The sequence below is a fragment of the Macaca fascicularis genome, chromosome 4 (assembly GCF_037993035.2).
Source record: "Macaca fascicularis isolate 582-1 chromosome 4, T2T-MFA8v1.1".
Taxonomy (NCBI): Eukaryota; Metazoa; Chordata; class Mammalia; order Primates; family Cercopithecidae; genus Macaca; species Macaca fascicularis.
This window is the reverse complement of record NC_088378.1, coordinates 92,211,970-92,226,630: the sequence shown is the minus strand read 5'-3', so window position 1 is coordinate 92,226,630 and position 14,661 is coordinate 92,211,970. Positions and strand designations below refer to the sequence as shown.

At 39.4% G+C, this 14,661-nt stretch overlaps 1 protein-coding gene across 14 annotated transcripts in view; it reads right to left on the bottom strand.

Annotated features, from left to right (window-relative positions):
• Positions 1-14,661, bottom strand: part of UBE3D (ubiquitin protein ligase E3D) — a 210,066-nt gene that overhangs the window by 134,609 nt on the left and 60,796 nt on the right. The window contains exon 9 of one of the 14 annotated variants that reach the window (XM_015449148.4): positions 13,050-14,207. The exons of the other annotated variants lie outside the window; for them this stretch is intronic. Coding sequence (XP_015304634.2) covers positions 14,117-14,207 — 91 coding nt within the window. The 3' untranslated portion in view covers positions 13,050-14,116. Of the gene's footprint in view, positions 1-13,049; positions 14,208-14,661 lie in introns of those variants that run through there. 14 annotated transcript variants of the gene reach the window in all.

Below are 14,661 nucleotides of genomic sequence, written 5' to 3'. Positions count from 1 at the left end.
CTTAAAGTCTCAGAATTAAGCCCAATTCTAAAGTGAGTATCACCTTTATCTGGAAGAATCAATCAGTAACTGTTAGTGACAAGTGAGTTCACAACACTACACTACACCAAAATAGAATTAGAAAGGAAATAGACTAGAATCCAGCCCTCAAACATCTTATTTCAAAATAATGTATGTGTCTTTTATAGATCAGGTTTATGAGACTCTTTGGGCAGAAAAGAAAAATGTCAAGTAGAGACAAATACAGAAGAAGCAAGAGATCCTTTACAGTAACAAATACCACAGGCCTCTCCTGCTTAACTGTTAGCAGTGCAAGGCCCCTGGGTGTTCACCTCTGATGCAGCATCATTAACCCCTGCCCTCTGCTCTACAAATCTCATTTCTCCAGGAGGCTGTCCAGATAGCCACTTCCTTAGACCAGGAAAGCAATTACTCCGATGGGGTTTGGGGAGCAAATGTTAATGTATTACTTACCTGGGGAAAGTTGGCTACATGATATGTAGTATATTCACCCATCAGTTAGAAAGATAAATTTTAGCTACTACTTTTATGCAACAAGAATACCAAACTCATCTCAATATTTAGAAGTAAAGGTCAGCAAACTTTTTTGTAAAGGGCCAGATAGTACGTATTTTACTATCTGTTTATAGGGCATCTATCTCAACTACTCAACTCTACGGTAGTGTGGCAAATGCAGACACAAATAATGTGTATACAAATAGGCATGGTTGTATTTCATTAAAATTATAAAAGCAGGGCAAGGTCCTGAATTTGTCTTAGTGGCTATAATTTGCCTACCCCTGATGTAAAGCAATCAAGGACACTTTGAAAGGGAACTGTCCCATACGCCCATGCTAAATTCTTTTTACTTTTTAAAGCCTAATCCAATCCCATCTTCAAAAAATACACATCAATTACATATGTAAGCCTTGCTTCCCTCAATGAAACCTTTATATCTCATTTTCCAGGCCTCACTGCTCTGCTTCCTCTGAACAAAACACATAATGCAGGATTTTTAGCCTTTCAGAGATTAAGGAGTCCTTTTAGAAACTGGTGAAAGTTATGAATACTTGCCAAGCAAATGCACACATACATATACATAATTTTGTATCTCTTTTTATAGAGGTCACTGATACCCTGGAATTTGCTGGAAGTGAAGCCAGTACGTCCAAGGATTCCAGGTTGCTGCCATACCTCTTGAATTAGTTACTAACAAACATCTCACAGTTACTGTGGGACAGGAATTTGCAAACAACCTAGCTGGGTGGCTCTGGTTTAGAATCTCTCATGTGGCTGAAGTTGTTTGTGAAAGGAAATAAAATCTCAGGACCCTAATTCACTATGCCAACAGGAAAAAATTAAACTGAAACCTGGGTCATGAGAGAAATTGCCTTTCTTTTTTAAATTTTTTTGAGACAGAGTCTCACCCTGTCACCCAGGCTGGGGTGCAGTGGTGCTATCTCAGCTCACTGCAACCTCCGCCTCCCGGGTTCAAGGGATTCTCCTGTCTCAGCCTCCCGAGTAGCAGGGACTGCAGGTACACACCAGCACACTCAGCTAATTTTTGTATTTTTAGTAGAGACGGGGTTTCACCATGTTGGTCAGGCTCGTCTTGAACTCCTGACCTCAGATGATCCACCCACCTTGGCCTCCCAAAGTGCTGGGATTACAGGCATGAGCCACCACGCCTGGCCTGCCTTTCCTTTTGTTCCTAAGCAGATAGCTACAGATAAAATGTTAAAAATCTCCACAGGTAGCTACTCTATGTTCACCCTATCTTAAGTAAAGTGCCAGTTTACTGAGCGCTAGATGAATACATAATTAACTATTCTTCTACCTGCTCCTTTTCTCTTGCAACATGTGGATTCAGTAATGTGACCGTATTCTCCTTCTTTCCCCTCCAGCCCTTTTCCCCTTTATATAAATACTGAAGCCCTCAAAAATATCTTTGGAAAAAGGCATGAACCACAGATTGTTCCTATGAACTTGGGGTCCTTTTTTCCAGGCGTATCTTTAGCATTGGCAAAATAAACTTCTAAATTGATTGAGAACCATTTCAGATACTTTTTGGTTTACACATTCAAGATGCCAACAAGGGCTACGGTTGTCCACAGGCCGGATGGGGGATAGGGTTACTGCTTCTAAGATGGTACATTCACAGGGCCACTGGCAGGAGGCCTCAGTTCCTTATCATATGGGCTCTCCATAGGCCCTGGTGTCCTCATGTCAGCAGCTGGATTCTCACAGAAGGAGTGCTGAAGACATAGAGCAAGGAAGAATCCACTGTGCCTTTTATGACCTACTCCCAGAATTAAAACTGTCATATCATCATTGTTGTATCCCTGAGGAGTGAGTCAGTAAGTCCAGCCCACACTCAAAAGAGAGGGAAATTAAGCTCCACCTCTTAAAGAAAGGAACATGAAAGAATTTTTAAAACCACATTTTACAACCATCAATATCTCCAAGGAACCCAATGATATCAAGAAGGCGGTATTATGTTTAATCTGCCTGGAATCCCTCACTGTTCCTAGCACCATAATTACTACATAAATACCCAGGATGACTCATTACTATATTGAGTTAGGTACGGGTCAAGTAGTTTTTCATAACAATTTTGTGAATTTGGTAGCAATCTTTAGAAGTATCTAAATAGAACCTTTAACTCTTATAAATGAATTAAACTACAAAATGAAGAACAGATGACAATTCCTAAACTATGTTCCCACAGCTTAAGAGTAAATCCTCCTCCCCCAAATTCTGGCAGGAAGTTCTTACATAAGAAGGTAAAGAAGGATAAATTTTGTTAAGAAATTTATCATTTTGACAATTAAAAAAAGAACAAAATAAGCATAGCAACCCCTAAGCAGTTAAAATTTAGTTTTTTAACTGAAAAAAGAACCATCTTCTAAGCATTTCCTGAATTCCCAACTTCTGGATTTTTCCCTTAAGGTTTTTCACCCAAGTTCTGTGTATGCATAAACCTGCCAAGCACATAGCCTCAGGTGGTAGAGCTGCCACACATAATCAATAAGGTCATAGAGAATTAAATGAACAAGTCACATTGGCATTAATTAGTGCCACCTGTAAAAGTCCCTAATATATAAATAAATTAAGATCTTCATGTAAAACAAAAAACAAAAAAAACCCGATAAGTTTAAAGTTTTTATTACATTTTCTTTTGTTTTAATAGATTCCAGCACAAACATGCACAGAGAATGTATGCAAGTATTCCAAGATGTCTTGGAATAATAAGCACTCCAACATTTATAGGTCATGTCTCCAAGGTAAAGAAGTGGGATTCGTAGTTACTCTGTACATTTAAAGACATCTGCATTCCTTTTTTTTTTTTTTTTTTTTTGAGGCAGAGTCTTGCTCTATTGCTCAGGCTGGAGTGCAATGGCACGATCTTGGCTCACTAAAACCTCCGCCTCCTGGGTTCAAGCAATTCTCCCACCTCAGCTTCCTGAGTAGCTGGTATTACAGGTGCCTGCCACCACGTTCGGCTAATTTTTGTATTTTTACTAGAGATGGGGTTTCACCATGCTGGCCAGGCTGGTCTCAAAACTCCTGACCTCCGGTGATCCGCCCGCCTCGGCCTCCCAAAGTGCTGGTATTACAGGCATGAGCCACCATGCCCAGCCGACAGCTGTATTCTTTAGGGAAGGGAGTATAAAGTAGGAGAAACTGAATTTCCCAATGGAAGTGTGAGCTAAAAGTAGATGATAGCTTTGGAATGAATAGTTACACTCCTTCTTTCTTCTTCCTCTGTGGGAAATGGGCACTATGGGTCCCTGGCTATGTGTGTATACTTGAATATCAGATCCAGTAGTTGTAATTCTTCATGCTATCTATAATTCTGGGAATCCAGCATACCGGACAGGTTCAACAATCAGAGTCTGGTATACATAGTGATGTCATTTGACATATTTCATATTATAAACCATTCCAGAGCTTACTTCTATTTGAGTCCTTTACTAAGAACTACCTCTGCCACTTGGGTGTTTGTCAGATAAGTGGTGATGGTTTACATAACACTAGGTACAGATTAGTCCCATTAAGTCCCATTATTAGAGTATGTGTTCCACAACTGCAAGAGTTTTGTAGCTTTTCTTTACTAATGCAGACCTACCACCTAACATAGTATCTGTTAACTGAATGTATGAATACACAAATAAATAAACCTTCCACCTTATCTCTGGTGTTAGGTTATTGTGAGAGAGAAAGAAACGGGGAGGGGGAAGAGAGAGAGTCAGCAAAAGTACAATTCATTATTTAAGTGCTTTAAAGTATATTAATTTTAAATGCATAAATATAAATTCTCTTCCTTTGATGTACAGGCACTCTTGGAAATTGCCAACATATGACTGTCCTCTTCCAATCTTTTCCTCTTGCACGACTGTACCCAAGCTGTATTTGGCAGACACTGACACCTATCAGCTGACATAGAAAATGGTTTCCCTCTGGGAATATACAGTCATCCATAAGTATCCATAGGGGATTGGTTCCAGGACTCCCCTCAGCAAAAATCCACCTATGCTCAAGTCCCTTATGTAAAATGACACAGTATTTTGATATAACCTATGCAAATCCTCCCGTATACTTTAAATCATCTCTAGATTACTTATGATACCTAATACAATGCCTACACATCACTTCATTCATGTGGATTCAACATAGGAATCAGTGTGCTACAAATCCAAGTATTGCTTTTTGAATTTTGTGGGGATTTTTTCCCCCAAAATATTTTCCTTCTGAGGTTGGTTAAAACCATGGGTGTGGAACCCATGGTGACAGAGGGTTAACTGTACATTCTCCAATCTTCTTCCTTAAATTCTTATTTTCCAACTTTGGTCCAATTAATAACAGGGAAATCTCTTTCTATATTCACTCTACTCCACTGACATACAGGATATTCTTGTACAATTTCTCAAAAGTGTATTCTTTGGACCTAGAGGTCCCATGAAAAAGAGTTCCATGATCATATAAGACTCACAGTGCTACACACTATATGTTTGCCAATTTCCCTATTTTGACTTCATTAATCTAGAAACAAACTCTGTGATAAAATTAGCAAAGTTAAGTCACTTCACCAGTAAAGGTATTATTTGAAATTGCTGAAAGGAAAAAAATGATGGAAATAACATACACTAGGGAAATAGGAGTAAAACAGCAATCACAGGGCCTAAAATAAATTTCTGTGTATTCATGTATTTATTTTTATTTAATTCACAAAGATGTAAGAACTTTATTAGCTATGGACAACAGAAGAAAAAATTTTAATATATTTGTTAATGAAGACCTTACCCATGCAATACTTATAACCAAAACACTAATTTATATATCAATCCCCTCCTTACAGAAATATTACCAAAAAAAAAAAAAGATCCTAATTGAAATAGAAAATTGAGTCCCATGGGTAATTATACACTCTTAACAAACACAATGAACTGTACATGACCTGCATAGATGAATTAACATTTGAGCAGTAGCAGTATTCCACTCTGATTGGACATAACAGAGAGTATGACAGGCACAGGAGAAAGCAGGGTTAGGGAATGAAACTGGAGTCAGGCTCTAGAAGACCTCTAATACTAATCCTAGGAGATAAGGATTTGCGACAGGCAAACAGAGGCAGGGGTATGATTGCAATGACCAGGTTGGGTGCATTAGGGGTGACACAGGTTGAAGAGATGCATATAAACATCACAAGAAGAGGGACAAACACCTGAACGAGGTTGATGCAATGAAGAAGAGAAAGAAAAGAATGGATGTGAAAGAGTTTTTGAAGGCAGAGTGAATATGGCTTCATAACAGGTTGGATGTGGGGAAGAGGGAAACAATTAAAGGCAAACTTTAGGTTTTGAGTACAGGTGATTAGGAGAATCATGATGCCATTGGTAGACATACAAATAAGAAGAAAGATATATTTGCCAGGCATGGTAAGGAGTTTCTTCTACCTTGGGCATACTGAATTTGAGAAGTTAGTGGGATACGCAGCAGAGACAACATAGAGACAAGAGGGAGAAGTAAAAAACTTAAGTGAAAGGTAGGACTTGAAATGTAGGCTTGAATGTTTCTACTCAACAGAAATTAGAGTTTCCTTTATGAGAGCAGATGAGCTTAGCAAAGGGGAAGAAGAAGGCAGGGAGAATCCCCTGCTAGCAGGCTAAAGGAAAAAGTATAAATGAGAAGGAGAAAGGGAAGAGGTAAAAAAAAAGAGGAAAGGGAAGAGGACAGAGGCAAACCAGTAGAATGCCAGGGAAAATACTTCCAAGAAGAAACCATGAATAATGCCAAATGCTAAGGATTGAGAAAAAGCAAATGATTTTGCTTAACAGGTGTGTTCATTTGTGATCTTTGAATCAGCAGTTTCAGTAAATGATTGCAATAAAAACATACGTGGACATGCTAGAAAGATCTCCTTAAACATGATACAAAAGCAAAAGCCTTCAATTTCAATTGTGACAGTATCAAAATTTAAAACTTCTGTATGTCAAAAGAAATTATATAGTTTAAAAGTAAGTGATAGGGTGAAAAAAGGACTACTCATCAAAACCAGATAAAGGATTAATACTAACACACACACACACACACACACACTCACAGTCACCAACTTAAGTAAGCAAAGGAACATGAACAGGTTATTCATAGAAAAAGAAGCTCAAGTGTCTAATAAACATAAACAGAGATGTTCAACCACACTAGTAATCAGAGAAACAGTCTTTTAAAAAAGATACAATTTTATCAGGGCAAAATTAGTAATCCTAATAGTGTCAAGTATTGTAACAGGTATGAGGAGAACAACAAAGGCGTCAACTAGAAAAGCCTATAGGAGAGCAACTGAACAGTAGCTCTTAACCTTTAAAACATCAGTAGGCCGGGCATGGTGGCTCATGCCTGTAATCCCAGCACTTCAGGAGGCCAAGGCGGATAGATAATTTGAGGCCAGAACTTGGAGACCAGCCTGGCCAACATGAGGAAATCCCGAGTCTACTAAAAACACAAAAATTAGCCAGGTGTGGTGGCAGGCACATGCAATCCCAGCTACTGGGAGGCTGAGGCAGGAGAATCGCTTGAACTTGGAGACAGAGGTTGCAGTGAACTGAGATCATGCCACTGCACTCCAGCCTGAGAGACAGAGAGCAAGACTCCATCTCAAAAAAGCAAAAAACATCAGTAGTAGGGAGCACTTCTATCCCCTGATAAAAAAGAACCAGGGTTTCTTTTATGGCTGATTCTAGGGCTGAGGCAGGGAAAAATGCGAAAATATAAGGTAAGTCCGGAGTATTTTATGAGATCAGGAAGCAAGGAGGTGCTCAAAAATTAAAAGTACGGGGTTAGGCAAAGGGACGTGACAGTCAGCCAAAAAGAGCTCCCAATAGCCAAAGCTGGAACAATTTGAGCAACAAAATAAGTAAATAAATAAATAATAGCATAGTACTGGATTATAACCCAAATTATAAAATAAATATACATGAGTCCTTAAGATATAATTGAAGGAACAAACGATAGAGAAAAAACAAATCTTTCTTACATAAAAATTCCAAATAAAATCTACAGATAATACCTTCCTCCAGGACACAGAGCTTATCACTCCTAGCCCTTTGAGTGTGGGCTGGATTTAGTGACTCAATTCCAAAGAATACAGCATGGGAAGGGAAAAAGGGTAGCTTGGTGGAAAAACCTGACCAACACTACCTTGGCTAAGTAATCAAGGCTAACATTGCCGGTAATGGAAGGTGGATACCCTAATATGATGTGATGGTATTTTCCCCAAACCCACAACCCAGTCTAATCATGAGAAAAACATCAGGCATGAAGGGGCATATTACAAAATGCCTAACCAATACTCCTCAAAACTGTCAAGGTTATGAAAAACAAGGAAAAACTATCATAGTCTAGAGGAGACAAAGGAGACATGACGAGTTAATGTAATGTGGTATCATGAATTAGATCCTGGAATAGAAAAAAGGACATTACTGGAAGCCCTGGTGAAATGTGAATAAAGTCTGAAATGTAGTTACAGCAGTGCACCAATGTTGGTTTCTTAGTTTTGACAAAGATGTCACGATAATATTATCATCTTTCATTAGGGGAAACTGAATATGGGTTAGGGGTACACAGTAACAATCTGTACTAACTTTGCAACTCTTCTGTATATCTAAAATTACTCCAAAATAAAGTTTTTAAAAATTTAAAATAAATATACCCCAGGAATACCACCACCACTTCTTTCCATCCACTTTAAAGAAATTGTTGCAGAGGTGCGCAAGAAGGCATGTGCAAAGGTCTTCACTGCAGAATTGTATCAAAGAAAAATTTAAAATAACTTTTATAGAATAATGAAATAAATCATGAAATACATTATGGAATATAGGTTTAAAGAATGAGATACATTTATACGTACTGAGAAGACATAATATTGTGTGAAAAATAAATTGCAAAAGGACACTATGGTATATGATATTATTTATGTTAAAAAAAGAAAAAGGAAAACACAATGGTTTTTATATATACTTCTGGGGCATATATAAATATATGTATACGCTTAGGTAAAGGTCTGGAAAAATACACAGCAACCTGGTTACAGTGGTTATATAGACGGGAGTGAAATTAGAAATAGTAGTCCAGGGATTTGAACTTGACCCTATGATTTGAAATTATTTTACAAGGAGAATGCCTTCACCATTTACCTGGGGAATTAGGAATGACTGATTTAAGTATGGGAGTTTTCTCTGACATGGAGAGAAAATGACAAGAGTAAGGTTCTGGCAGTTGATATTGTGCAGTAAGGTAGAGGGTGTTGATATTGCGCAGTAAGGCAGAGGGTGTCCCATGGAGGACAGCGCTATTGCTACAGGCCTTTGGCCTGAAGCCTTGCATAGGTGCCTGGGACAAGCACTTCCTTCCACAATGGATGTTACAGCAGCAGCTAGACTTAACAGTGGGAACTCCAATAATGAAATGTTCCATTTATTTTGCTTTGCAATAGAGGTGCATGCACCTGGAGGGCTCTTACAGCAATCTGGATAAAAAGTCCCCAAGTGATAATGAAAGAAACTGACTTCTTCCCTCTACTCCAGCTGACTTTAGGATCCAAAGATCATTTTTCAACCCCAATGTTTAAAACAAAAGCAGAACCACAGGAACATTGCAGTTGCTTTATATGACAAATGTCAAATTAAAATTCTGGCAGACACTAAAGATTACCCACCTTTTTCTTTATACATGTCATCTCACATTAGGCCAATACATTTCCTTACAAAATGGGATTACAAAAATCACATGGAAAATCTGGAAGGAAATTTAACTCAGGGCATGTGTCTGAATAAGTGCTAAAACTCCATTAAGGGATTAGAGTTTTTCTTAATATATTTTAAGAGGATCATTTGCCATCAATAATCTTTGGTATTTAAAAAACATTTTTAAGAAGCTTCAAATATACAATTAAAAGCTTTCTCTTCTACCAGATCTAAGTTTCAGTAAGTGATTAAAAACTACAGCCTCTTTCCAACTCTTAAGTCATTAAAATAGGCCATATAGATTCTATAGTCCATCACTATAATAATAATACAAGAGTTACACAGTACTCTTTGCATGGGGACAACCAAACTTTAACCCGGATGATCTCAACTGTCTGCTTTCTCTGTGCTTGTGCTTAGTAGATGACAAGCTGGAAAAGGTCACAGCATAAGAAAGGTTAACATCACTATGAATTTGTGATCATGAACCTCAAATGGGCAATGAACAATGCCTACCAAGTCCACACATTTCTGGTCATCTCACTCATCTCCTTTCCAAATGACCATTTTAAATCTCCATTCTCCTCAAATCTGCAAGTGTCCACTACCCTCATCCCTTCTCCCTCTTGTGCTTCCTCCCTCTTGTGCCTCCTGCCTCTTGTGCCTCCTCCCTCTCGACTCCTGTCTTACAGATAAAACAGAAGGCATCAGAGGACGAGTATTTCATCTTCTCAAAACCTATACGCAAATCTATTCCAGCCACTCCAATACTGATCTCCTTCTTTCCTGTTACAAAAGGAGAGCTATCCTGCTCCTGAGGCTGGTTGCTCCACCAGAACTTGAGATACCAGACCTTTTCATTTTGTCCTGGAATCCTGCTATCAGTCATACCTTCTTTCTCATGTGTAATAACCCTCTTCTCAACAGGACCTTCCCTGTTGGCTTTTTTATTTTTTGAGACAGAGTCTCATTCTGTCATCCAGGCTGGAGTGCAGTGGCGTGATCTCAGCTCATGGCAACCTCTGCCTCTTGGGTTCAAGTGGTTCTCCTGTCTTTGCCTCCCAAGTAGCTGGGACTATAGGTGCACACCACCACACCCAGCTAATTTTTGTATTTTTAGTAGAGACAGTGTTTCACCATGTTGGCCAGGCTGGTCTTGAACTCCTGACCTCAAGTGATCCACCCACCTCGGCCTCCCAAAGTGCTGGGATTACAGACCTGAGCCACTGCACCCGGCCCCCTGTTGCTTTTAAATAGACTCAAGTGAGTCTAACCCCACCTGCCTACCTTAAGTCAGCTTCTCATCCCCTTCTTCTCTGTTCTTCTCCTTTCACAGCCAAACTTCTTGAAACAGTGGTCCACACTTACTGTTTGGCATATCACCTCTCACTCACTGCTCACCCATTCCACCCCGGCTCCCATCCCAGGCACTCAACAAGAAAATTCCTGCTAAAGTCACTAATAACCTTTGTAATCTACATCCAATGCATGTTTTACATTCAACATCTTACTGACCTCTCTCTCAGCAGCGTTTGACCACTTTCTCCTTCTTAAAGCAGTTTCCTCCCTTAGCTTCTAAAAAGCAACACTGTTGTTTTCCTTCTGTCTCACCACTCCTCTATCTCCTTTCCAGACTCACCCTCCTTTAACTAGCCTATAAATGTGGGAGTTCTTCACTACTCTGTCTTCCATTCTTTCTTCCTAAATAATCTTACTCATGCCTTTGGCTTCAATTATGACTAATATGCAGATGACTCACAAATTTACAAATCCAGCCCTAACCTTTCACTTGAACCCCAGGTCTATATATTAACATTCTATTTGCTATTCCCTCTTGAACAACTCAAATGCACCTCCAACTCAACATGTACAAAAGTGAACCAATTATCTTCTCCCAAAACTTTATCTTCTTCCAATATTATCTATCCCAGTATTTGGCGGCCCATTCCCCAAATCCAATCAATCACCAAGTATGCAATTTTACTTAATAAGTATCTCTCAAATCTATCGCAGCCACCATTACCCAGGTCCAAACTAAAATAATTTCTCTCTCTTAGGCTACTGCAATAGCTTCCTATCTGATCTACCCAAATCCAACTGTTCTCTAGATGGCTGCCAGAACAATCTTTCTGAAGCTTAAATTAAACCACCTCTTCCTTCTCTCTGGATAAAATGTTCAATCGGTTCTTATTGTTCTTAGGACAAAGACTAAACTCTTTCAAGTCCCTTTGGGTCCCTGAGTTGGTCTGTCTTCCCTACCCTACGCCTGTTTCTATTAGTCACCTTGACCTTCCTGTCCCTTGTACTCACTGTACTGCCTCCTACCCCTTGCCTAGAAGCTCTTCACAGTAAACTTCTTCTCATCCTTCAGGCAGCAGTCAAGCATCAATTTTTTTTTTTTTTTTTTTTTTTTTTTTTTTTTTTTTTGAGACGGAGTCTTGCTCTTGTTGCCCAGGGTGAAGTGCAATGGTGCAATCTTGGCTAACTGCAACCTCCACCTCCTGGGTTCAAAGGTTTCTCCTGCCTCAGCCTCCCGAGTAGCTAGGATTATAGGCATGTGCCACCACACCCGGCTAATCTTACATTTTTAGCAGAGACGGGGTTTTTCCATGTTGGTCAGGCTGGTCTCGAACCCCCTACCTCAGATGATCTGCCAGCCATGGCTTCCCAAAGTGCTGGAATTACAGGCATGAGCCACTGTGCCTAGCCCAAGCATCAATTCTTCATGGACTCCTATCCTGACCCAGTTGGTTTTTCTCTGATTTGTTCTCATAGCACCATTTATCTCTTCATCACAGCACTAATCAGTTTGCAGTTTTGCATTTATTTATTTTTCCTGCTAGATTGTAATAAGTCTGTGATACAAGGTCTCATTTAGCTCAATATTAAATTCCTAATATGTAGCACAAGACTATACATTTAATAAGTATTTGCTGAATGAATCAATGACCTTCTCTAATTCCTGAAGTTGAAAACTTTTCTATTAATTGTCCAAATTCTATGGATTCTTGCAATTCAGCTTCTTTTCTCTAGCTTCACTGCAAATGCCTTATCCCTTTATATACAAATTTCCTACAGCAGCCTTGTAGGATGCAGCCTTAGCTTTAGCTTCTCTCCAGTTCACCTCTTACTGCACACAATTGACAGGATGCTGGGCAACATCTTCTTACAGGCAATCAAGATGGTAATAGGAAAGGGGAAAGACCACAAGGAAAAAGAGATTGTATAAGGAAAGGGAAGCTTGAAGCCACCCCATCTCAGAATGTTTGGCCTGGAGAGAATAGCAGGTTACCTGAATCTCTGAAGAGCTATCATGTTCAAAAAATAGCAGCTCTGGAAGAGTGTCTAGGAAGCAGATTTATCTCAAATAAAAGGAAGACCATTCTAACAATTAGAACTTCAGTGTAGTTGCTTTCCAAGTCATAACTTTGCCATAATCCAGTGGATTCAAGCATAGTCTGGTGAAATGCATATCACAGATTCTTAAATATCACCTCATATCACAGTGATTCTTAAATTTTTTTTTTTCAGCTGTGGAACCCTTTCTTCCAAAACACCCTGTTGAGTAGAAACTAATATTTGAAAGAAATAAATGTGAGCATCTCTACAGTAGGTGTCTGACCCCCACCCCACCTTCCCAAGCCCTCTGGGAGCCACATACTCTTTCATTAGCTAGAATCCACTATTTGAACATGTGGATGTTTTTGCTGCCCAGCTCTTTTCAGTTTTTCCTGGAATAGGGGTGGAGTGGGGGACAGTACTTCCTACCTTTTGTTCTATTTTCTTTAATTCAGTGAATGAATACTGTTCTCCATGAAAACCTGTTCCATAGATGCTTTGGTTTGAATGTTTGTGTCCTCTCCAAAAGTCATTTTGAAACTTAATTCCCAATGCAACAGTATTTAGAGGTAGGGCTTTTGAGAGGCGATTAGACCACAATGGCTCTGCCCTCATGGATGAGATTAGCACTTTTTAAAAGAGCCGGTGGGCCAGGCATGATGGCTCACCCCTCTAAGCCCAGCACTTTGGGAGGCTGAGGCAGGTGGATCACCTGAGGTCAGCAGTTCAAGACCAACCTGGCCAACCTGATGAAACCTCATCTCTACTAAAAATACAAAAATTAGCTGGGCGTGGTGGCAGGCGCCTGTAATTCCAGCTACTTGGGAGGTTGAGGCAGGAGAATTACTTGAACACGGGAGGCAGAGGTTGCGGTGAGCCAAGATTGTGCCATTGCACTCCAGCCTGGATGACAGGGTGAGACTCCATCTCAAAAAAAAAAGGCTGGTGGGGGCTAGCTGGGCCCTTTTGTCCTTCCATCCCTTTCATCCTGTAAGGATATAGTAACAAGGCACCACCTTGGAAGCAGACATGGGGCCCTCACCAGACATCAGAACTGCTGGCACTTTTATCTTAGACTTCCCAGCCTCCAGAATCCGGATAAATACATTTCTGTTGTTTATAAATTACCTAGTCTCAGGTATTTTGTTATAGCAGCACAACAGACTAAGACATTAGCATTTATATAGATTTTGGTCTTTTGAATACATTTTGGGGGTGTATTTACCATGTTGCCTTAACTTGACCATAAGTTCCTTTTTGGCAAAATCTTTGTTCTCCTGCTTCAAAATCACTTATTAATACAGTACCAAGTACAGCAGGAGGTAATAAAAAAGAGAAAAAAGGAAAACGTAGACCTTTCTCATACGAAAGGTTAAGACAACTACTTCAGGTCTGACTCATAAAACTATCTCACATACAATTAGAAAACATAGAACAGAGAAGAAACAATTTTATATACTGATTCCCCTTCCATCCTCTACCCAATCGCAGTCCCCAAGCCCTTTTTATTCTCACAGGTCATGATCAGATTTGTCTCATATTTTTTCATCAGAAGAAGGAAACCAGATTCTCCTCAAGGAAGCAATCTGAAGAGAATAACTGCTTTTCATAGGACACCTGGAATTTCTAGTAAAAAAAAAAAAAGCTCACTTTTATTATATGCCTTATTTTCTGTTTCTTCTTTTATTATTACTACTGGATTCATGTATAGTATAGGAATTTCAAATAAAACAAGTTTTAGTTTAGGCCATTGTACAGTCATGTGTCGCTTAACAACACGGATACATCCTGAGAAATGCGTTATTAGGCAACTTCATCTTTGTGTGAACATCATGGAGTTACTTAGACAAACCTAAGTGATATAGTCTATTATTCCTAGGCTACAGACCCATAGCACACATTACTGCACTGAGTACTGTAGGCAACAGTAACACAATGGTAATTCTTTATGTATCTAAACATATCTAAACACAGAAAAGGTACAGGAAAGATAGAGTATTATAATCTTACGGGACCACTGCCATATATGCAGTCTGTCATTGCAATGTCACTGTGAAGTTCATGACTATACTTAAAAGTC